Below are 25,134 nucleotides of genomic sequence, written 5' to 3'. Positions count from 1 at the left end.
ACCATGCATCTGTTGTGAGGTGCACCTTTCCACTCACTGACTGCTTGAGTGCATGGACAATGCAGTCTTTCACATGATGGTGGAGGGCTGGGATGGCTTTGCGAGAGAAGAAGTGGCGACTGGGTAGGTCATAGCGTGGTACTGCATAGGCCATGAGTTCGCGGAAAGCTGCGCTTTCCACCAACCGATAGGGCATCATCTCTAACGAGATTAGTTTGGCAATGTGGGCGTTCAAACCCAGTGTACGCGGATGAGAGACTGAGTACTTTCTTGACCTACTCATAGTCTCTGGGAGGGTGAGCTGGACTTGAGAGCTGCATATGGTGGAACTAGCGGTGGACAGGGCGGACTGAGAGAGGGTTGATGATGGTGATGGAGTTGGTGTTCTTTCTGAAGGCCTAGATTCAGTCTTTCGTTGATATAACAGTGGGATTCCCTGACTGCTTTGGCCTTGCAACGACACCTCAACATTTGCTGCTGTGCTAACCGGTGGGCTTACAGTGGGGGAAACAATGTAGCGTTGCTGACTACCTTCTTTGTGATCAGTTGCACATGTGGTACTTGAGGTTTGGTGTTGTGTCCACGCTTGCAAGTGCATGCTGGTTAAATGTCTGAGCATGCAACTGGTATTCAAATTTTTCAGATTTTTCCCTCGGCTAAAGGTCTTTGCGCACTTCTTACAGATAACAAAATCCTCATGATCAGGCCAAGGTTAAAAAAAGTGCTACACTGCACTCTTCCTACTTTGGAAGACATTTTGCGGCCTAGAACACTGTGCTATTTTGACCGTCTGGACAAGCTGTCCAGCAACTCTTTTGATTTTTGGAACCTGTCTTTGGAGTGCTCCGGGCTTGCCAGATAACAACTGTTGCGATGTCGATGTCTGCTGTGGATGCTCCTCCACCTCATCTGAGCTATTGGAAGCAGCACCCTCTTCCCCCAATGGATGCCAATCTGGGTCAACAACTGGGTCATCCATCACCTCCTCTTCAATGTCATGTGCACCTTCCTCTGTGTCACCGTGTATGGTGGTATAGTATGCGGGAAGGGGCACCTGAGTCTCATCAGGGTCAGAATCTGGCTCATTACACTGCGAGGACAATGTAGTGCTCTGACTGAATGTACCAGCAGAATCATCTATCAGTGGCTGTGCATCAGTGCACTCCATGTCAGATTCATCTTGGCCTGGGTAATTCACCATTTCACTTGATAACCCAGGCATGGTATGTGAAAACAGCTCGATGGAGTAATCAGTTGTATGGCCTGAGTCATCCTTCAATCTTGGTTGGGGTGAAGTACACAAGGAAAGGTGTGGTTCATGAACATGACCCTCCAATGACGACTCAGTGCTTTTATTTTTTACAACTTCAGAAGAGGAGGCGATAGAGCTGGAGGCTGAGTCAGCAATGTAAGCCAAAACTTTTTCCTGATGCTCTGGCTTTAAAAGCGGTTTGCCAACTCCTAGAAAACTAAGCCTTCGAGGCCTTGTGGAGCCAGATGATGATGCAGGCTCAACACCTCCTGCATTCGGTCCTATTTTGCTTTTGCCACTACCATCAGATCCACCACCAACACCATCATTACCAGCTGGCAACCCCCGCCCAATTCCACGGCCTCTTCCACCAGCCTTCCTCATTTTTGGTAAAAATGTACACAAAATCCCACAAACTATATAGTAATGTAAAACAAGGTACAAGGTGTATATAGGACAGGGGAGATGTCGAATTTCTGAACACACTTGTGGACACTGTTGTGTGAGGCCCAGTTAATATCACACCGCTATGTCACAGGCTCAATGTCGCAGGTGTGAAAAATGTCACTATAGGACAGGGGAGATGTAGAATTTCTGAACACACTTGTGGTCACAGGCAGAAATTGGCTAGTGTATGACAAACTACAAGGTGTATACAGAATTGGGCAGAATAGGAATCTCCCTAGAGTGTAGGTCTGTAAGAACGGAACATGTCCTCGACTTATCCTTACAGAGTGACACACAGATAGCTTCACTGTGGCCGTGATAACAGCCGTTACACGGTACTGAGAGAGGAGCGTGTATGTACACCGCTGTCCGTTAAATTGTCAAGCTCCGTGTTTTTTAAGTATACGGACTGACACACGCTGTCTCTCTATAGTTTTGAATGTGATCAAACAGCAAATATACTTAACTGTTTGAAAAGCAGACAAAACTAGGTGTAGGTCTGTAAGAATGGAACATGTCCTCGACTTATTCTTACAGAGTGACACACAGATAGCTTCGCTGTGGCCGTGATAACAGCCATTACACGATACTGTGTGAGGGGCGTACACCGCTGTATGGTGTGAAAAAATGCACGCTCAGTACCTCACCAGGACAAAAAAAAATTTGGATTGCTTTTAAAAAAGCAGTTTGCAGAGCAGTGGGAAAACAGCAATGCAGCTATCAGGAAGCCTTATAAGGCAGCCTAACAACCAACACAGCTGATCCAGCAAAATATAGCCTCCACTTGCACTGCACACACAGTGACTGGTGTGTTGTACAGGCAAAATCGCTAGCAGCAGAGGCAGTTTTTGGTGTCTTCTTCCCTGCCTAACGCTCTCCCTACAGAATCATCATCAGCAGCAGCTCTCCCTATTCTGAGATCAGCATGAGTAACATGGCGGTCGGCGTGCTCGTCCTTTTATACCCCCTGTGACGCCCCCCAAAGCAAGCCAATCACTTGCATGCCCTTCTCAAAGATGGTGGTGACCCCTGCCTATGTCATCACGTTGCCCACAGTGTCCGTGGATCCTGATTGGCTGAAAAAGGGCGGAAAACAAACTTTTGAAATGCGACTTTGGCGCTAAAGTCGCCGAGCTCGTGGCCGACCTCACCCTAGGGTCGGGTTTCGTTTCATGAAACCCGACTTTACCAAAAGTCGGCGACTTTTGAAATTTTTCGACCCGTTTCGCTCAACTCTAGAAACAACGCTTTTGTTTTCTTTCTCCTGGCCCTGGAGCAGCTCTTATATTTTATTCTTTCTTTTAGGTGGTGTACAATTCTCTGGATTTTTGTGGCTCACAAGCTCTACCCTTTGCAAGCTTCTTATAGAAATAAAGAGACTGAAAATGAGTCTGACTTACTCCCAACATCATATAATCACAGGTCCTTCAGCAATTAGCTCACAGTGTATACGGTCCTCATTACACTCTACACAGCTCATTAATGTGTTCAGAAAAACCTGAGATAATGTCATCGCCTTATCACTCCCTCCCAAAATCATGTGACATCCTCACATGGCATAATCCACCCCCTGGCCCCTTCACAAGCAACCCTGACTACAAATAAAATAACTTGAGACACAAACACTGCTGAGTACATGTTAAAAATAGCAGGGCCACCGTTCCGTACAGATGTGGTTTTCCCCAAAAAAGCATTGTTATACCAAAATGCCTATCAAAAAAATATTACCAACAACGACATACTTGAGGAATACCTAGTGTTTCAAAATTCTGACTAAAGTAATTTTGCAGATAATAGCAAAAAAGTAAGAGCCGGGGCCTAGAAGGCCCCCGATCTGCATTCTAGGGTTAATACATCCTAGAACTGTATTTTTCTTTTTGATGCTGTATCACACTGTTGACTCATGTGCAGTCTGTGATCTATTAGGATACCCAAGTCTTTTTAACAAATGCCGTTGCTTAGTTCTAGTCCTCCCATTCTGTAGATGTAATTTTCATTTTTCTTGCCCAAATGTAGAATCTTGCATTTCTCCCTGTTAAATACCATTCTATTAGTCACTGCCCATTGTTCAAACTTATCTAGGTCCTTCTGAATTCTTTCTCTGTCTTCTCTAGTGTTAGCTATCCCTCCTAACTTTGCATTGTATGCAAATTTGATCAGTTTACCTTCAGTTCCCTTATCTAGATCATTTATAAAAATGTTGAACAACACTGGTACCAGGACAGAGTCTTGTGGTCCCCCACTTGAAACACTCTTCCAATTGGATGTGCAGCCAATTATTACCACTCTTTGAGTACGATCACTGAGACAGTTATGAATCCACCTAACTGTAGCCTTGTCAATCCCATACTTGGTCATTTTTTCAATAAGGATAGTATGAGATACTTTATCAAATCCTTTGCTGAAGTTGAGATATACTATATCTGCCTCATTTCCCTGATCCACCCAGTTAGTGATTCCATCATATGTGCCGGAAAACATGCAGGCTCAGCCCTGGATCCCGCATGGATTGCAGGGGCACAACCTATGACGTATATGTACGTCATAAGTCATGAAGGGGATTTATGACACCTAGATCAAGGCCTTTCATTCTAGTCACTGCAAACATTTAAAGTCATGAACTACTACATACAGTTGTGGCCAAAAGTATTGACACCCTGCAATTCTGTCAGATAATACTCAGTTTCTTCTTGAAAATGATTGCAAACACAAATTCTTTGGTATTATTATCTTCATTTAATTTGTCTTAAATGAAAAGGCACAAAAAGAATTGTCCTAAAGCCAAACTGGATATAATTCCACACCAAACATAAAAAAGAGGGTGGACAAAAGTATTGGCACTGTTCGAAAAATCATGTGATGCTTCTCTAATTTGTGTAATTAACAGCACCTGTAACTTACCTGTGGCAAATAAAAGGTGTTGGCTATAAGTAAATCACACTTGCAGCCAGTTGACATGGATTAAAGTTGACTCAACCTCTGTCCTGTGTCCTTGTGTGTACCACATTGAGCATGGAGAAAAGAAAGAAGACCAAAGAACTGCCTGAGGACTTGAGAAACCAAATTGTGAGAAAGCATGAGCAATCTCAAGGCTACAAGTCCATCTCCAAAGACCTGAATGTTCCTGTGTCTACCGTGCGCAGTGTCATCAAGAAGTTTAAAGCCCACGGCACTGTGGCTAACCTCCCTAGATGTGGACGGAAAAGAAAAATTGACAAGAGATTTCAACGCAAGATTGTGCGGATGTTGGATAAAGAACGTCGACTAACATCCAAACAAGTTCACGCTGCCCTGCAGTCCGAGGGTACAACAGTGTCGACCTGTACTATCCGTCGGCGTCTGAATGAAAAAGGACTGTATGGTAGGAAACCCAGGAAGACCCCGTTTCTTACCCCGAGACATAAAAAAGTCAGACTGGAGTTTGCCAAAACTTACCTGAAAAAGTCTAAAACGTTTTGGAAGAATGCTCTCTGGTCAGATGAGACAAAAGTAGAGCTTTTTGGGCAAAGGCATCAACATAGAGTTTACAGGAGAAAAAAAGAGGCATTCAAAGAAAAGAACACGGTCCCTACAGTCAAACATGGCGGAGGTTCCCTGATGTTTTAGGGTTGCTTTGTTGCCTCTGGCACTGGACTGCTTGACCATGTGCATGGCATTATGAAGTCAGAAGACTACCAACATATTTTGCAGCATAATGTAGGGCCCAGTGTGAGAAAGCTGGGTCTCTCTCAGAGGTCATGGGTCTTCCAGCAGGACAATGACCCAAAACACACTTCAAAAAGCACTAGAAAATGGTTTGAGAGAAAGCACTGGAGACTTCTAAGGTGTCCAGCAATGAGTCCAGACCTGAATCCCATAGAACACCTGTAGAGAGATCTAAAAATGGCAGTTTGGAGAAGGCACCCTTCAAATATCAGGGACCTGGAGCAGTTTGCCAAAGAAGAATGGTCTAAAATTCCAGAAGAGCACGGTAAGAAACTCATTGATGGTTACCGGAAGCGGTTGGTCGCAGTTATTTTGGCTAAAGGTTGTGCAACCAAGTATTAGGCTAAGGGTGCCAATACTTTTGTCTGGCCCATTTTTGGAGTTTTATGTGAAATGATCAGTGTTTTGCTTTTTGCTTCATTCTCTTTTGTGTTTTTTCATTTAAGACCAATTAAATGAAGATAATACCAAAGAATTTATGTTTGCAATCATTTTCAGGAAGAAACTGAGTATTATCTGACAGAATTGCTGGGGTGTCAATACTTTTGGCCACAACTGTATGTCCATGTCATTGAAAGGGTTGATCCTTAGAATATATTTCCAAACTGTATATTTCTTGACTCCTTTAAATTTGGTGATTGTATTTAAAAAATGTACTTTTAAATTGATCCTTAATACTCCTAACATTTGAAACCAAATATAAAATTATTTTCCAAGATTATGCTGAAATGTATCTCATCCTAAGATAACAGAGGAATTCTCCTTTGTCCGCGCAGTGCAGAGATGACTGCAGTAACACAGTAACATACCCTAACATTTCCTGCAGGCAGCAAGTATACTGACAGCACAATAATCAATGTGACTGAAGAACCATGTTTTACATTAACTAGCAGTAATTTTAGACATATATATCATAATGACTGAGAGAAAAGCATACTCAAGAAATAGAACAATTCTATCTATCTATCTATCTATATATATATATATATATATATATATATCGGTTGTCTACTTATCAAAATGCCCGACACCTTGACACTGAATAATGTGAAAAGATGGAATGATTTATATGGAGTATTGCCAGATAATACAACATCTTACATGAAGAGGAAGTTCAGGACACCATGATTAAAACTGAACAGGTCCTATCACAATCAAAGGGATCTGGAGATGCTACTGGTTTACATCATGTGACGTGTTCATAAACAGCATCATAGAGCCAAATAGGGGTGGAGGTTAGTGATTAGCAATCACCAAACATAAATTCAGTACGAATATGGCACATTCGGTTTCGTGATCAGAAACACAAGCCAAATTTTTTAAAATCGGAAAATATCGGTAACATTTGGTAAGAAGTGCGGGAAAATATTTACATTGCCACTGAAAGCATTTTCAGCACTTTGGCTACAATAATGGTGGTGTATCATGAGCATGGGGCATGTGTTTGATGAGGGGAGGGGGTTTGCAGAGTTCAGAGGCACGGCGCGATTGTAAACAGTAATTTTTTTTCTAACTTTATGTGTACACATTCGGCTAGCTAATCAGGGCGCAGGAAACATCCACAATGTCCTGACACAACGGCTTGTGTCATTGGCTGCTTAAATCACATGTCCCTCTCCATATAAAAAGCGGACATCTTGTTTTAGTGCCATTTTGACAGTGTAACAGCACAGAGAGGCTGCTCCTGGCGCTGGCATTGTTAGCAGCTAGATTTTAGGTAGTTAGCTAGGAGGTTGTTTCTTACTCAGATAGTTTAGCTAGGTAGTGTCCTATGTGGCTGTGAAATCCGATTTCCAGCAATATATATATTTTTTTTTACTGTTACTGAGGTCCACAGGCAAACACAGCAGGGCACATGACATACACATACAAGTGTGATGTGCACTTCTTCTTTTGTGCTCCATGCACGAGTATACCATTCTAAATCTTATTTTTTCATTAGCTAATTGTGAAACAAGATGCCATATCACACTTTGTTATTTAGTGCTGTGGTGACATTGTTCTGTGATTTGAGCTGTTGTGCATGAAGAAATATTTTTTGGGGCAGTTGCTACCGTGATTCACCATGCCATATCTCACCTTGTTCTTTAGTGGCGGTGAAATTCCATAGTGTGTATAACTCATGCACATTAAAAAAAAAATAGTTTTTTCTGTTGGTAAACGTGATATAGCCCACCCTATCCCATGTTGTAATTTTTTGATGTTGAAATTAATCTGTCTGCAGACCTCACGCACATAAAAAAATATTATTTTCTGTTGCTAAACGTGATACAGCCCACCAAATCCCACATTGTAATTTTGTGACTGTGAAATTGTGTGTGCAGAGCTGATGCACATAAAAAAAAACAGTTTGAGGGGTTTTACAATCGTGATAAAGCAGGGTAAGAAGAATTTTGAAATTGTTTGGAGCATAGCTTCTAGGTTATACAGACAGCACCCATAGTAACAAAAAAATGTTCTGTTAATAACATCATACAGTAGGAGACATCTCGCTTTCAAATTGTTTGTAGCATCTAGTCTATGTTATAGAGGGCTCATCCACAGGCCCCCAAAAAATTCTTCTGTTACTAACATCATGCAGTAGGGGACTTCTCACTTTCATGTACATATAACCCTTAAAATAATTGTTTATTAGAAGAAATATAGAAGCAGCACCACAAAAGAAAACCTAAAGTGCACAAAATTGTGATAAACACGATATACACGATATATTTCATATGTGACATGCAACATGTTATTCAGACAGTCAAGCATACAGAGATTACAATAAAGAGCCACTACGTTGTCTCCTCTTCCTTACACCAAACCATGATTAGAGGATTTTATATAGATATAGGGGAGACATAAGGACTGAATAAGCTTTAGCGGAACAATAAGGCAGAGGCTGTCATGCTGATGCCTTGGCAGGTTGGCGCGAGCGAGGGGGTTGTGGCCCCACTGTGCCACAAACCAGACTACCCTGGAAGGGGCATGACTTAGACAGCTGCCTTGGTTTTCACTGGAGCCTCTGAGGGTGAGGTCAGGCTTGTGCGGCAGGCAGCTGCCAGGTGCCACTCCAGGGTGGTGTCTGGCTGTGGCTGCTGATCCCACTTGGGGAGACGAAACACTAGGACAGATGCGAGCAACAGGCACGACTGGCAGATGAGCACGGCTGATACTTGGACGAGCAGGCAGGCAAGCACGGCAGAGACACTGGCAGGCAGGCACGGCTGAGACACAAGGCAGGCAGGCACGGCTGAGACACAAGGCAGGAAGGCACGGCTGAGACACAGGACAGGCAGGCACAGCTGAGACACAGGGCAGGCAGGCGTGGCTGAGACACAGGGCAGGCAGGCACGACTGAGGCTCAGGGCAGGCGGATATGGCTGAGACACACAGCAGGTGAGTACGGCTGAGACACAGGAGTAGGGACCAACTCGAAAGGCACAGGGACACGGGCAGGAAGGAGTGGTTATGGAATAGATAGGGTTCTGTTCACTCAGCAGGTGCAGGTACTGGTACTTGCAGAAAAGAATGGTGTATGAAGGAACAGGTAGAGGCCTGTTCACACAGCAGGTGCAGGTACTGGTACTGGCAGGAAGGAATAGTGTATGAAGGAACAGGTAGAGACCTGTTCCCACAGGAGGTGAACCTCAAAACTACGGAGAGGATCTGCAGTTTGCAGCAAGAGGTTCCGCAGCAGTGGAAGCTGGGCACAGGCAGAACCGCAAGAGTACGGAGCAGGCAAAGCCACAAGAGTGTGGAGCACAGGCAGAGCCGCAAGAGTGCGAGGCACAGGCAGAGTCACAAGAGTATGGAGCAGGCAGAGCCACAAGAGTGAGGAGCATAAGCAGAGCTGCAAGAGTACGAAGCAAGCAGAGCCGCAAGAGTGTAGAGCACAGATAAAGTCACAAGAGTACGGAGCAGGCAGAGGCACAAGAGTGTGGAGCACAGGCAGACAGAGAGGACACAAGGATAGACACAGCAGGGAAAGTATCCACAGATGAGGAGTCCAAGAGACGGAGGTAGGACTGAGTTCAGACAAGATAATGGTAGGAGACAAGGTACAGGAACAAAGGCACAGGGACCACGATATTCTGCCTCCTGGAGGGTGGCAAAGACAAGTACGAGACAACGTCAGGAGCAATAGCATAGAGACCAGGATATTCTGTCTCCTGGAGGGCGGACAGACAGGAACAAAGCAAAGCTAGGAATCAACCCTCCAGAGAAGGCAAAACACAGGACAGGACCTGGCAGCTCAGTAGCAAGACACTAACTAAGTTAAGACATTGCACAGGCAGGTTCCACTGGGTGGAGATGCCCTAAATACTAGAGGCCTCTTGGTAATTGGCCAGGGACACATTAGAAAGGTACACCCTGATTCCATAAGAACCAGAGAGTTCTGGTGCCGCCCCCCTATGCACACAGCCAGGAAACATGCACAGAGCAGGCAGGAAGCAAGAAGCACACAACATGGAGCTATCAGCAGACAGAACACAAAGCAAGGCCTAGAGCAGTAAGTAAGTTGGTGTGTGAGGGATGGGAAGCCATGCAGTGATGCCGGCAGGGTTGTTACAGAGGCCTAGAAGCATTGTTTATCCATCAACATCAGAATGATAAGTACCCCTTATCAATATCTATCACGTGCCTTATAACATCCCTCCCACTGTTAGAATAGTTATTTATTGTCTGGTCTCGACGCCCTGCTTATCAGTACAAGGCCTGAAGGGTCAGTGAGGGACAGCCACCGTGGAGCAGGGGGTGCCAAACATTGTATTTTAAGGGTACCAACCTCCGCTGGTAGGCAGGAATGTTAGTGGACGTGCAGGGCTAACTAGGTCATATGTGGTGATACGTGGGTTTTGTTCCGATAAAGTTTATTCAGTCCGTTTGTCCCCCTGTATCGATTTAAAATCCCCTAATGATGGTTGGGTGTAAGGAAGAGGAGACAACGTGGTTGCTCTTTATCAGAATCTCTGCATGTTTGACTGTGGTGGTGGTGTCTGCCAATAATTTTTGGAAATGTGCAAAGTCCTGATTGTGTCTCTTCATCTGATGGGTTGGCTGTAGTGAAAGAGATATCATTCTCCATTATACTATTTCTACTCTGGTGGAATTGATACCACTTCAGTGGTGTCAGGTCCTAATTTTTGGAAATGTTAAAAATCCTGGTTGGGTGTCCATCTGCGGGGTTAGGTGTAGTGGAAAACCTGTCGCTTCCTAATGTAAGGAGGTGGACCGGACCGTGGGTACTTGCATGCCTGGTCAGGAACTGAAGGGGCTGCATCCTCTGTTTGTGGGGGGAAGCCTGAGGGAGGTGGACCTTCCCCTGCTGCAGGAGGGAAGGAGAATAGAGAAGGAGTTTTCTGCTGACATAGGGGCATAAGAAGGTAAAACGCGTGCTGCAGCAGGAGTTGGCGCCAAGTAAAGCACGCAGAGCAGAGGAGAGCGCACTCTGTTTCCCCCTCCAGAGAGTGCTGGCCCTGTGACAGGCCGTGCTGCTGCTGCCCGGAATAGGAGCTGTGGTGCTGGAGGAATTAGCCGTGTCAGCCGAGTGGAGTGTGCGGAGCTGTACCAGCAGAGCAGAGTGTGTGGAACTGTGCCAGCAGAGCAGAGCTAAGCCAGGTGCCATACACTAGGAGACAGTGAGTACTACACCCGCTCTGCCCAAAAGTGACAGTATACTCAAAATAGACCTCCTGCTGAGGACTGAGACAGACCGACAGTACAAGGTGAGCGCCCTCTGTGTAAACGGGGACCCACCAGCCTCCGTGACCGGAGGAGACTCCTTTGACAAGCCTGAGACAGTCGCTAGTGCATGCCGGACGGCGTGCACAGTGACAGATTTGAGCCCTTGAAAGTAGCACCTGGACTGACCCAGGAGCGCGGCACTGTCCCTGCAGTGACACGTTCTGAGTGTGGACTTGTGACTAAGAGTGGCGAGAGCAGGAACCCATCTCACCGCCCAGCATCCTGTTGTTTTCCCTGGAGGTTGTTTCTTTATCGTGGACAGAGACTTGAGAGACTGCATGTGCCGCTGTTGTCTGTGCCACCATTGGATTCCCACCTGTCAGAGACTGCGATGAGATGACCCTCGCTGCTGTTGCCGGTGCCACCGTTGGAACCCTGTACGCCCTCACAACAGAAGACTACAGTCCGATAAGTTTAACCTCTTTATTACTGAACTCTTGTTCGTCCCTCACTTACCCTGCCAACTTTCCAGTTCTACCCCATTCCTCGCCCTTCTCTCTACAATCTCTCACTCCCCGCGTGGAGCACATCCCACTATAAATAAACCTGTTTAACCCTTGCTCTGCCTCCACATGCGTGACTGCATCCCGCATTCCTGCAGGTTATTACACTATTACACTATTTCTACTGTGGTGAAATTGATGCCACTTTGGTGGTGTCTGCCACTAATTTTTGGAAATATGGAGAGTGTTGATTGGGTCTCTCCATCTGCTGGGTTGGCTGTAGTGAAAGAGATATCATTCTCCATTATACTATTTCTACTGTGGTGAAATTGATGCCACTTCAGTTGTGTCTGCTAATAATTTTGAGAAATGTGTAGACTTCTGGTCGGGTCTAATTCATGCATCTTGCCTGTAGCAGTAGGCCTCCAAGACCGTCAAGCCTCCACTTCCTTTGAGTCAACTACCCATGTTACTAATATCCTTAGATTTTTCTGACAATAGTACTCTATGAAACTGATATTTGTGCGCCTGAGTGTGGCTGAGCATGAAAGCAGGTTGAGCTGTTGCATGTGGTATCAGGGCTACCAGCACAGCAGGCCTAAAGCAATCCGTCACCCACCTCGCCTTACTTTGACTTTCAATTGAAAGCTGTAAATGCTGGCCCAGACCCCCATACCTCATGTATGACTGATTGCTGCCAAACCATGCTATAATTTGTACTGTGGGGGAATTGAGGCCACTTTCTTGGTGTTTCCCCATAATTTGATGTGTTTTGACAGCTTTTGGGGTTGTTTGAAGGTGTTGTACATGCATTTGTTTTTGCCTCCCATTGATTTGAATGGCATTTGGCAGTGTTCGGCGAATATTCAACTAATAAATCAGCGAATATTGCAAATTCAGCAATTGCAATCTGAACCGAACATTAAAATATTCGCTCATGTCTAGTAGAGATAGATTAAAAAGAAGCAGGTGGGAAGGTGTAGTTAAATATTTGGCCCAACTCTGATGCACCAAGCGCCTGTACTGGTTTGAGCAGCAGTAATTCTTTGCTGACAGAGTCCCCTAAAATATTACCTGTCATTTCAGGCGACTTTTCAGAATAAGCTGTTTTATGTACGTATATATGAAGAATAACACTATTTCTGGCCATTCTATGACTTCTGACTTAGAGTTTTAACCATGTTCTGCAGACTTTATAGCTAAACAAATGGTAGAGTATCCTCTGCTGTCACTGAGTGAGTGCATAAAAAGTACCTGCTATAATGTTAACCATACGCAGTACACAGAGACATGAGGTATTGGTGCTCTTTCATCTCTGTTCAGAAACATCAGTTTTAAAGATATAATTCAATAATTCAGCAGTGTAGCTGTGGTGAATCTAGCACTGGAAAGAGAAACTAATTTTTAGAAAGCTGTAGCTATTTATCTCTACCTCTCACTCTGCTTCTCCCTTCTTCTTTTCTCACCTCCTGTCTCTATAGACTTCAATACGTATGTCAGCAAGCACTCAGAAAAGTTGGAAGTCTGTCTTGCTTTTAGCAAGATGGATTTTAAAGTGAAAATGTCACCAGGTGTTTGCTACCTAATCTGAGAGCAGCATGATCTAGGAGCAGAAACCCTGATTCCAGAGGTGTGTCACTTACTTGGCTGTTTAGTGTTACTTGGCATGTCAGAGTAAGGAGACTTATACACAATGTATGATCCTCTGGAAAATTAAATATATCCATTGCATTTAAGTCTCCTTCCTTTGATATGCCAGGCCTGGCTTGTCACTCCCCAAAAGTAGAAATGTTACCCCTTTGATCCAAGTCTTAAGCTTCTCACCTAGCCAAATATGATCTCATGCTTTACACTGCCAAGGGGCAATTCCCCAAAACACCCTGTCTGTAAATTGAGATTCTGGTTTGGCTTTTATCCTAAGTCATGTGACAAGGCTCCTTAAAAGGATCGATATTGACTTTTAGGATTGCTACTTCAAATAGGTGGCACTAGAGTTCTAGTCCTCTTCCTCTCTGAAGAGGCAATTTCCATACTTAATTTCCCAGAGGAGCATGCATGGCGTATAAGTCTACTTATTCTGACACTCCAGGCCTGGTTTATTACTTTCCACAAGGAGAAACGTTACTCCATAGATCCCATGAATAATAAAAATATGTTTATATGCAGCAAATAGCATACAGAGCGTGGGAGCCAACTACACACTGTTCAATATATGTTGACCCCCTGATGAAGGAGTTACACCGAAACGCGCGTCAGGGTGCACTGTGCACGTATATCATCTTTTCCCAGGTACTTTATATATTGCATTATCTCTATTTTATCGCAGCACATTCCTGTGCAGGACCTGTTCATCAATAATATCTTGTCTTTTTTGCACAATTTTGGCACAATTGCACTTTATGATTCATTTCTTTTTATATTGTGTGATTTAATATTACTTTATATGTATATTGGCATTTAATATGGCTGTTGGGTCATTATATATTTAGGCACTTTGGCACTGGTAACTTTGTATGACTATTTGTCACTTTTTTAAAAAGCCCCATTTGGTCTTTGCTGATTTATTACTATGAACTACTGATAGCATATATATTTTTGTATACTGGTGATTCCATATACTGTATATTAGTATTTTAATGTTATATATTTCTTTCGTGCACAAGCACTTTTTTATGTAGAATACTACTTACCATTACTAATAAAGGTATTTTTAATCTTCCCTTCATTATGGCTGGTTTTATGATTCATTATCTCTAGTTCATGTCCAGGGTCTCTCTTTTTGTGTGCAATATATGTTGTATGCTGTAAATTCCTAAGCTCCCATTAGTGACAGCTGCAGACAAAAAGAAGTAAGTCATAAGACTCCATATATCTATGTATTGGCTTCTATACGCTATAACAGAAAAATGGAGCTCCAGCCCTTATAAAAAAATATATTAGTAAACCAATTTACACACAGGGATTTATAGATTTAAATAAAAACATGGAGATGGAAAATTCTTATATTTGCAGTATATTAAATCCATTATATTTTCTTTTGCAGATGTGCCAGGCAAAAGGAATGAATTGTACTACGACTGCTGTAAGGAGCCCTACCCAGACGTGACATACACGGTGACAATGCGTAGGCGTACCTTATACTATGGATTAAATTTATTGATACCTTGCGTCCTTATATCTGGATTAGCATTGTTGGTGTTCCTGTTGCCTGCTGATTCAGGAGAAAAGATATCGCTGGGTAGGTAATGACTTCTCTTTGGAAATATTAGAAAACAATATGTTTGAGATATGTGTTCACATTAGGAATAATGTCTCCTGACACTGCTTCTTATGACTGCACTGCAGTGTGTAGGGGATAAGAGCAGCGTTGACTAATTTACCAATTACATTGAACCATCACATCAATACTGTTTGATACCGAACGTATTCTTTATTCTTCCACGGAGCGAGCTCTGAAGCAATTGAAACTTTATTAAAAGTCAGCACTTCACATTCCTGCAATCAAATTCTCGATAAATGTTCAAATTTTACGGTCTGGAGGGATTTCTATCTTTTTTATTTTCCTATAACACAAATGAATAAACACATGCTCCCAAGCCTTTGTGTTTAACAACATATTGTAGAAAATGAATGTAAAAAAGTAGGGCATAAAACTTGCCAATATAAAACTTTCCTATTCCTCTCGCATTACTATAATATTGGTTATATGGTTGACAAAAACGTATCTTTACTTGTTAGGCTCTGTTCACATGTCGGTTTATCCTTTCGGTTTATCTGCACAATTGAGAAAAGACAAATAGAAAGAAACGCAATTAGGCTCCTGTGCATTGCAGTTTCACATGGAAGCATAGGGCCCATTTCTTTACATGGGTTCAAGCAGAACTTTTTTCTGCAGTTCCAAAAACAAACTATGGATGGAAATCAGACAGAACCTGGTAATTTAGCTTTACTCGGTGCTGGACCATGTTTTCATCTGCACTTGCGTTTTATTCTTCTGTATTCCGATTGTCTAATTAAGGCTACTTTCACACTTGTGCTTTTTTGCACTGTGCTGTATGCGCAGTGCAAACGCGCATTAAAAACGAACCATGCGTTTTTATGCATTTTCTTGTTTTTTGCAAAAAAAGCATGCTTTTTTGCGCTGACGTGCGCGTGACCATGCGCATGTCAGCACTCCCATAGACTTTAAATGTTTTTTTGGGTGAATTTCGTGCACATTGCGTGCGCATGCGTTTTTTTGAGACAGGTCAGACGCACAAAAAATGCAACAGGATGCATTTTGTGCGCCCGGGCGCACACTACAAAAAAACGCATGCGCATACAAATGCGTACAAACACATGACAATGCGCACCCATGTTAAGTATAAGAAAAAAACCTCATGCGAATTTATCCGCAAAAACGCAGCGCAAAAAAACGCAAGTGTGAAACCAGCCTAAGGTCTGATTTAAGGCTCTAAAGTTATATCATTTCTTTTTATTGCTGTTAGAATCAGGCATTGCAAATTTTATTATCTAGTATCCCACCAGTTGTGACTTTTAATGGGGTTTTACAGGGTATTTAATTTATTTTTAAACACTGTTCACTTAGTCATTGGCTGAGCAGACATTTCCACCAATTTCTGGTGTGTTGCAACGAGACCAGATAATAGAACCCAGAAAAGCCAAGTAAATGAAATAGGGGTTGTGGGAATAAAAATATTACTACTTTTATTTTTTTTAAGTTTTAGCCCTTTAAAAAATAAAAATAACTTGAAAAACCCTTTTAAGTTACAGAGTTACATAAATTGAAAAAGTCCTAGGTCCATCAAGTTCAACCTTTCTCCACCAATTGAACATTTTGTCACTAATATACCTATAACCCACAATGTTATGTGTATCGAGGAAATCATCCAACCCCTTTTTAAAACCTGTCACAGTGTGAGTCATTACTACCTCTTGTAGTAGGGCATTCCACAGTCTGACTGCTCTAACTGTAAAGAACCCTTTCCTATTTAGCTGCCGAAATCGCCTTTTCCACCTGTAATGAGTACCCCCTGGTCCTTGGTATGGCCTTTTGAAGGAATAAGTCATGTGCCAGTGTTTTGTACTGGCCACACATATATTTATACATGTAAATGAGATCTCCTCTTTTTTCTAAGCTATACAAGTTAAACATCATTGATCCCTATGGACAACATACTGTATATCTGGTATACAGTGTCTTCAGTGCTAGCTGTTCTGTTGGTTTGTTGTGCCACACATGCATCATATGCGTTTTATCACTGAAACTGCAACCATATGATTGCATAGCGTCTGAGTGGTTAACACCTGTGCCTTGCAGTCCTGGAGCCCAAGGTTCAAGGGTTCAAATTTGTCCAAGGATAACATCTGCATGGAGTTGGCATTTTTTTCTGGGTTTTCGCATGGCTTTTCTTCCACAAGCCAAAAGAAATACAGAACTCACCGGGGACAAACAGGACCTGAACCAAGTGACAGGGTAACTGCTGCAGAGATTGCTGTACACTGCAGCCAGGGAACTGAGAGCAGAACGACAGGAAGCACACCAGGTACAAACAGGACCTGAACCATGTGACAGAGTAGGAGGTGGTTGGGGGTGGAGCCAGACGCCGGGGTGCAGAGGAGATGATAAACACAGGAGAGTACTCAAACCAGCTGAGATCAAAACCAGGAAATCACGAGGTGCCAAAGGGGGAAGACCGAGGATTGTCAGAGGGGAAGCCAGGAGTCAGAAAACCAAGATATCAAACAAGCAGTGTCCTGCACGGACAGCAAATAAACTGAAGCAACCATACACACACACTCAAAGGGTCAGACACACAGACTAAACCGAAAGTATAGCTGACAGGGATTCTAGTTTGAAGTGAGTATAAATACCACTCCCAGATATAAAGAGAGGCCAGCAAAGGTTTAACCCTGAGAGAGCAGGACATTAACCATGTCCTGATCATGACAAAAACAACACCTTGAACCACTGAGCAACAGTCGAGTTCTTTTTCTCCTTGGTCCAGGTAAGACGCTTCTAGCGTTGTATATTGGTCATGACTGGCTTGACACAACGAATGCGACACTTTCCTGGATACATTTGTGTGTGGTGGCTCTTGAAGCAATGACTCCAGCAGAAGTCCACTCCTTATGAATCTCCCCCAAATTTTTGAATGGCCTTTTCTTAGTAATCCTTTCAAGGTTGCAGTTATTCCAGTTGCTTGTGCACCTTTTTCTACCACACTTTTTCCTTCCACTCAACTTTCCATTAATATGCTTTGATACAGCACTCTGTGAACAGCCAGCTTCTTTAGCAATGACCTTTTGGGGCTTACTCTCCTTGTGGAGTATGTCAATGACTGCCTTCTGGACATCTGTCAAGTCAGCAGTCTTCCCCATGATTATGGAGCCTACTGAAACGGACTAAGGGACCTTTTTAAATGCTTAGGAAGCCTTTACAGGTGCTTTTTGCTAATTGTTATAATTTTATGAGAAAATGACTTTTGGATTTTCACTGGCTGTGGGCCATAATCATCAACATTAACAGAAATAAACACTTGAAATAGATCACTCTGTTTGTAATGACTTTAAATAATATATGACTTTCACTTTTTGTATTGAAGAACTGAAATAAATTCACTTTTTGATGATATTCTAATTTTGTGAGGACTTGTATATCTATATACATCCATTAATAATAAGGTACTAAACAACCCCTTAAAGCAAACTTTAATTTTACAATTTCAACCTCTATTATCAGCGATTGTTTTTTGTACTCTGCACAGAGGTCTTTGCTGACATTATTTTTCCTAGAAAAGGAGTCCTGCAAATACATTTATCATAAATTGCAAATACATTTAACATTTATACAGCCCTATTGAAATGTTGTAAAGTCAACTTTTTAAATTAGTTATATTATTGTATAAGTCATATGTTATTACTTCCATACTTTTGGTATGCCAGGCAAGGAATCTTGTAACCTTGGGGGTGGATAGGACATTTGGGTTTAGTATGACTGATGTATTCTCAAAGAACTGCATCACCTAAAGCTTTACCTTTCTAGTAGAAAAGTAAAAAGTTATATTACGAATTTAGAATAGGAACAAATTGTAAAATTAGCCGACAGCATTCTGTACACTTAATCGGATCAGAATGAGTCAAAAAGTGGAAATTCATCTTGTCATTGTCCTTCTGTAAAGCAACAAATCTGTCACGTCTGTGACTTTGCTTGCCATAATATGTCCTTTTTCTACCTGCTGTTAAGAAATTTTCAACTATTTTCTGGCCTGACTGCGCATCACGAAAATCCATGTTTAAAGGAAACCTGTCATCTAATTCATGCTGATTGAAGTTACATGATTGCAGCCAGATAAATCTATATAAAATATATTTTAGTGTTATGAATTTTATTGGTATTTTAATATTAAAAGAAAAGAAGAAAAAGGAAGGTGGGAGACTTTGCACTTGACAAAATATGACAAATATGATATTATGGTTGAAACATCTTTCTGATAATGGATACGTTTAGGGCATTCCCAGAAAATGCGTGAACTTGTGACAATTTTATTTCAGTTTTTCCAACATTTGTCAGATTGAGAAGAAGAAAATCTGACTAATTTGGAAGGCGTTACATACTCAGTGGATAAGAGCAGCTTATAATGCATGTTCTGAAGAGAAGTGCATAGAAAAGGGGAAGAAAGAGTAAGCACTTTTTGTAAATGTTGACCATTTGACAGAAAAAGGATTTAAGCATTTCTTTTTTTTTGTAGACGAAATTTTAACAATTTTAAATGCTTCTCTATTTTTAATTTTAAACTCATCTATCAAATTTTTAAAGGAACCTTTTTTTTAAGAGCTGCAATATTAACTATTCCATTATTTATCCATCCTGAGGTACCCAGATCAGGGATAATGATTTTGAGTGCTGTGAGAGAAACTGGAAGATCAAGAAAGGGTGGGTTGTGTGAGCGTGTCGGGAGAAGGGTTTTCCACAACAAGATATTTCCTTTAATGGTTTGGAAGTGGGATAGTGGAATGCTAAGGTCAATTAAGGGAGGGATTTAAGCAATAAGTCTAAAAATACTTTTTCCATCCTTATCCATCCAGTTGTTAGAGTCAGAGGGGAGTAACCAACATTTTACTGATTTAAAAATGAAGTGCGATAGCAACTTGTGAAATTAGGTACCCCCAAGTCTCCATCAGTTCTATTTTTTAACAAAATGAGTTTGAGAATTCAGTAGGAATGATAGGGACTGTTTCTGGAATTTGTGGAGCCAAGAGTGGGGTGTATTTAATTATTGTACGGGTATTAAATATGCAATGCATTTTGGGAAAAGTCAGCATTTTATAGGCGATAACTCTACCCAGCCATGTGGGTTCTATTTTGGAAAAGTTATCTAACTCTTTTTAGATGTAGTGTATGAGAAAAAGGTTAGTTTTATTGCTTGCTGTTGTTACATGTAGGGTAATTCATTCGTGACTAATAATTGGAGGGATTGATCAATTTTAAGTTCTCTTAGATATTCAAATGGATACTTTTAAGATGGGGGTCATGTCTTATTAATTCACCAAGGGGTTGCATAACCAAATTAAAAAGAAGCTGGAAAGGGGGACAACATTGACAGGTTCTATTGGTTATGGGGAGATGGAAATCAAATAGGGAGTTACTGGCAAATGCTTTGGTTGAGGGGGATGTATATAGGGTTTAATTGAATCAAACTGAATTCTGTGAAGCCAAATTTGCATAGGGTTTTGAAGGAATCCCAATCTCGCAGTGAATCCGACAGAAGACTTTTTCTGCTTTGGGGGTTAAGAATAGGGAGGAAGTTTTATTTTTTCTACATAAGAGATTAAACTTATTACTTGTCTTGTTCCATCAGGAGCAATCCTTCCTCTGGTAAATCCCACTTGGCCTCTATGATTTATAGAAGGTTCTTAATTAATCTTTTAACTATCATTTTTGTATTGATGTTTAACAAGTAGATCAGTCTACAATTGCATGGAAGGGCAGTTGTTCTTTCTATGTTTGGGGATTGTATTATTTTTGTTTGAAACAATTCTTTTCAAAAGCTGTGGATGAGTTATAAAATGTTTGGATCTATGGTGTAAGAAAGGATTTTAATGTAAATTAGTAATAAGAAATTGTCTGGTCTAGGTGATTTATGTTTTTAAGTTGAGATATACAGGTAGCTTTTTTATCCTTTGGGAATGTAATGTTGAGAAATTCTATCTAATCTTGGGAATGAAAATATACTTGATGTAAGGTGATCCCTCTGTTATCCCATCAGCACCCCGCAGTGCAGTCGTGGGTGTCAATGGAAGTCTAACAAAAGCTTCCAGGTCTTCAATAAACTGCAGCCATATTCGTGACACAATATACTTTATGTTAATTTTAACCCCTTTCTGCCATCGGACGGAATAGTATGTCCGATGGAAGTATCCCCCGCTTTGATGTGGGCTCCGGCGGTGAGCCCGCATCAAAGCCGGGACATGTCAGCTGTTTTGAACATCACTATTGCTCATCACTATTAGGGACCTATTAAGTTTTGAAGTAACTTTGGGGGACCTATATGTCTAAAAATCCCCAAAAGTGAGACCATTTTAAAAGCAGCACCCCTCAGCATATTCAAAACTGATGGCAGATAGTTTATTAACCCTTTGGTTGCTTTTCAGGAATTAATACAAAGTAGCACAACAGAAAGGAAAAATTTTATTTTTACCACTTAAAGTTGCTAACTTTTGAACAAGCCACTATAGCTGGCAGACTCTAAGGCCGTTATTTGGCCATGAATTGCCATGGCAAACATCAGGGCCACACAATCATGATCTCTGTGTGCCGATGAGGTTAAAGAGGGAGCCCCCACACTCTGTTAAACATCTAGATGCTGTAGTCATTATTGATAGCAGCATCCAAAGGGTTAAAAAACCTTGGGTGGTGCCAACACCAACTGAGGTTGATACAGGAAGGTGTCAGCTATAGTGTACAGCTGACAGCTGCTGCATTTTCCCTAGTTGGGGTATGCTATTGTCTTATTTGTGAGGTCAGTAAAAAGACGTATTGGTGGTCACTGAGGGGTTAACTCCTGCAGCGGGATTTAGATTTACTCAGTGACACCTGGGTTGGGGCCACGAAGTCAACTGAGGGTTAGCTGACAGAAGTGGTCAGGTAACTAGATCAGAGCCAAGAAATTCTGAATAGCACACACACCATACTGCCAGATTGGTCATTACTATAGGTTCCAGTCTAAGTGGCTGGACAAAGCCAGCTTGCCACAGAGTATCTGGTCCTGAGTCTCCCTCAGCACAGCACTGCGAGCACAATGAATACATGTGACAATAGGCTGTCATTCAATCATTTACAGGACAGTGTCATACACAGTTCTGCTAATGGAGTACTGTGCATTACTAATGTATATCCCCTTAAAGGACTAGAAAAAAAGTTAAAAAAAAGTTTTAAAGTGTTTTAAGAAAAAGTGAAAACACCCTCTCCAAAATTCCAGTTTTCTCAACAAGAAAAATTTAATCTGGAAAAAAACATAGTCAAAAAAGTCGCATATTTAATGTCACCACATCTGCAGTGACATGTACTATAAAGCCATAAAATGATTTTTTCAGCACAATAAATGTTGAAAAAAATAAAATTATATCAATATTGGGTCAAAAAGTTGTGTGAACTCAAAAATAGTAACCTTAAATATTACAGCTTATTACGCTAAAAAGAGCTGGTTTACAGTGCTATAAATGACAAAATGTAAAAAAAGTTATATGTTGAATATAATTCTAACTGTAATGAACTGTACTGTAAAATTATATCATTATGTATCCCATATGGTGCATGCCATATAAATTAAATATTGTTATTACTCTTATTCACCTATAGAATAAAGATAATATGTCAATTAATTGAATAGTGTACAAAAAATCTGACCTACTGTTTCCTTTGTACAATCTACCTCCAAAAAAAGTGTAGTAAAAGTGTATTAGAAAGTAACTAAAAAGTTGTATGTAACAAAAAATGTCATCATTGAAAACCACATTTTGTAATGCAAAAAAAATAAGCCCTCATATCCGTTCACTTAAAATGGTAAAACTTACGGCTTTTAAGATATGACAACAAAAACATTTTTTTAAAGCAGTGTATTTAATGTACAAAAGTAATGAAACACAAATAAAACTAAATAAATTTGGTACCACAATAATCATGCTGATCCATAGAATAAAAGTAATGCTTTATTTGTGCAGTATGTGAATACCCGAAAATATAAAACATTGAAAACCAACAACAGAATTGCTGTTTCTTTCCTATTTCTCTAAATAAAGAGTTAATAAAAGTTAGGCCATAAGTTATATGTACCTCAAAAAAACTGCTACTGACAAATACAGCTCATCCCAGAAAAACAAGCCCTCATACAGTTATGTCGACGAAAAAATAAAAAAATACTATGTCTTCTGGAATGTGACAATGAAAAAGCAAAAAAAAAAAAAGATTTGTCCTAAAGGTCCAAAATGGGCTCATCCTTAAAGTGTACCTATCAGCTCTGGGTGCAATTATAGTCAAAGGGAAGTTACTTCACATGTGCCTCCTCCCCTGGCAATTACAGCACCTACCAAAATCCCACACAAGTGCCATCATTGTTGGGAAAGGAACATGGACAGTGACTTCTACATTATATAATTGAGCCAAGAAATCGATTAGATTTTTAACAGAGGAGGAAGGCTACTGGAAAGCAGATGGAAGTGCCAGCAAATACCCAAACTAGCGGGAAAAGACCAAGTACAGTGTCCAGGTCCTCTGCACTCATTACCACAACACTAACAAAAAAGTTATCAGTTTAATAAACATAAAAGTGCCATTATAGTCGTGTCTTTATCTTATAATCCAAAATCGTGATGACAGGTCCTAATTAAAGAGTTATTGGGCCTTGCCACATGACATAGGATAAGAAGGTTAGCCTCAAAAGCCATTAGCTGTCTTAAAATGCAATTTAAAAGAAAAGCTAAAGACTTGGTCAACCTCAGGAGATCTTGGAACTGTAAAGGTATTGAAGCACATAGTATATTAAAAGTTTTCTTTTTTTCCAGCATTTATCATTTCCGATATATAAAACTTCTGAGTCAAACCTTAATTTCAGACAATAAGTAACATGAAGTTTAAATGTGGGTGATTGTGAAGATATACTAGTGCTCCTCTGATTTATCATTTAGACATCAATGCACCGTTGATTGTCAATGAAAAATATCAAGAAAAAGTTTGTGAATAGGATGCTGATAGCATGCTAGGCCATGATTTCACATGAAGGTACTTTACTGATTGCATGTAACAATAGCTTATAGTTCAGGAAGAAATTGGATATAATGTTGGAGCTGAGAGCCTGAAGGTTAATATGGCGTGTATCTAGAGAACTAAAAGGTCTGGCTTCAAGACAGCAAAATAAGTTACGGTATATTTCTGCAAGACCAAATTTACCTATTTCACGAGACCTAACAGGGGAGTTGTGGACCCATAAGTTTGAAACGGATTTGGGTTTGGTAAAGCAGTAGAGTGTGGTATCAGGTTTTCACCCTTCAATAGAGGCATCGGGACTTGTCTACAGAAAATTCTTAGGTAGTGTTCTCTCTCAACAGAAAGTGGAAAGGAGGTCATGGCATGCAGAAAACAGAAAAATGAGGTCACGGAGCTAGCCAAATCAGTAATAGAGAGGTTAAACTCAGGATCACTTTTTCAGTAAATGGGAATCTTAGGACTTGCTTAACAATAGTTTATTGGCTAAGATGGAAGAGTTTTGGATGACTCCAAAGCTCAAGAGGTCTCAGCAAAAAGAAAGCATTAGGCATGCAATATTCTGTACAGACAGGCTGGGAGGAGAATGGACATGAAGTGTGGGAGTACAGCAGCCATGGATGAGACTGAAAGTCAACATTCTGCTATGTAGATAACAAAATTTCAATTGTGTATTAATCTGAAGTTCTCATAAAATGTCCCTGAAGTCATATGACGCTTAGGCCTCTTTCACTCTTCAGTCTTTTGGCGTCAGTCAAAATCCGTCAAAGTGTGAAAAAACGGATCCAGTGAAGATTGCAGAAAAACTGATGCACCGGATATGTCTTTTTTTTTAATTTAAAGGAACAGGATTCTGGAGAGAGAGAGAGAGAGAGAGAGAGAGATTTTCTGTGCCAGAATGGCTTTTGGGGTTAAATTAAATGAATGGAAATTATTCCTGGCATTCTCAGTTTAAAAAACGGATTCAGTCACTGGATTCCGTTATCTGACGGACTTTTTTAAAAAAGGGCGGATTTCGACTGACATCTAAAGACTGAAGTGTGAAAGAGGCCTAACACACAAACTTTATTGCGATGACGCTCAATATTTACAGTTGAAACCAGAAGTTTACATGCACTATATATAAAAAACACATGTGCATGTTTTTCCCAATATTTGACGTGAAATCAGAATAAACATTTCCTGATTAAGGTCAATAAGGATTACCATAATTATTAATATTTGCCAAATGCCAGAATAATGAGAGAGGCATTTTTATTAGAATCATAGAATGGTAGAGTTGAATGGGACCTCCA

The 25,134-nt window shown here is 41.1% G+C and overlaps 1 protein-coding gene across 1 annotated transcript in view; it reads left to right on the top strand.

Annotated features, from left to right (window-relative positions):
* The window catches only part of LOC141047209 (neuronal acetylcholine receptor subunit alpha-7-like), a 373,011-nt gene that overhangs the window by 195,141 nt on the left and 152,736 nt on the right, over positions 1–25,134 (top strand). Inside the window, exon 7 of the mRNA XM_073542164.1 lies at positions 14,621–14,815. Coding sequence (XP_073398265.1) covers positions 14,621–14,815 — 195 coding nt within the window. The remainder of the gene's footprint in view (positions 1–14,620; positions 14,816–25,134) is intronic.

This window comes from Dendrobates tinctorius, unplaced genomic scaffold (assembly GCF_039654945.1).
Source record: "Dendrobates tinctorius isolate UK_male_01 unplaced genomic scaffold, ASM3965494v1 ptg000011l, whole genome shotgun sequence".
Lineage (NCBI taxonomy): Eukaryota > Metazoa > Chordata > Amphibia > Anura > Dendrobatidae > Dendrobates > Dendrobates tinctorius.
This window is presented reverse-complemented; position numbering and strand designations above follow the sequence as displayed.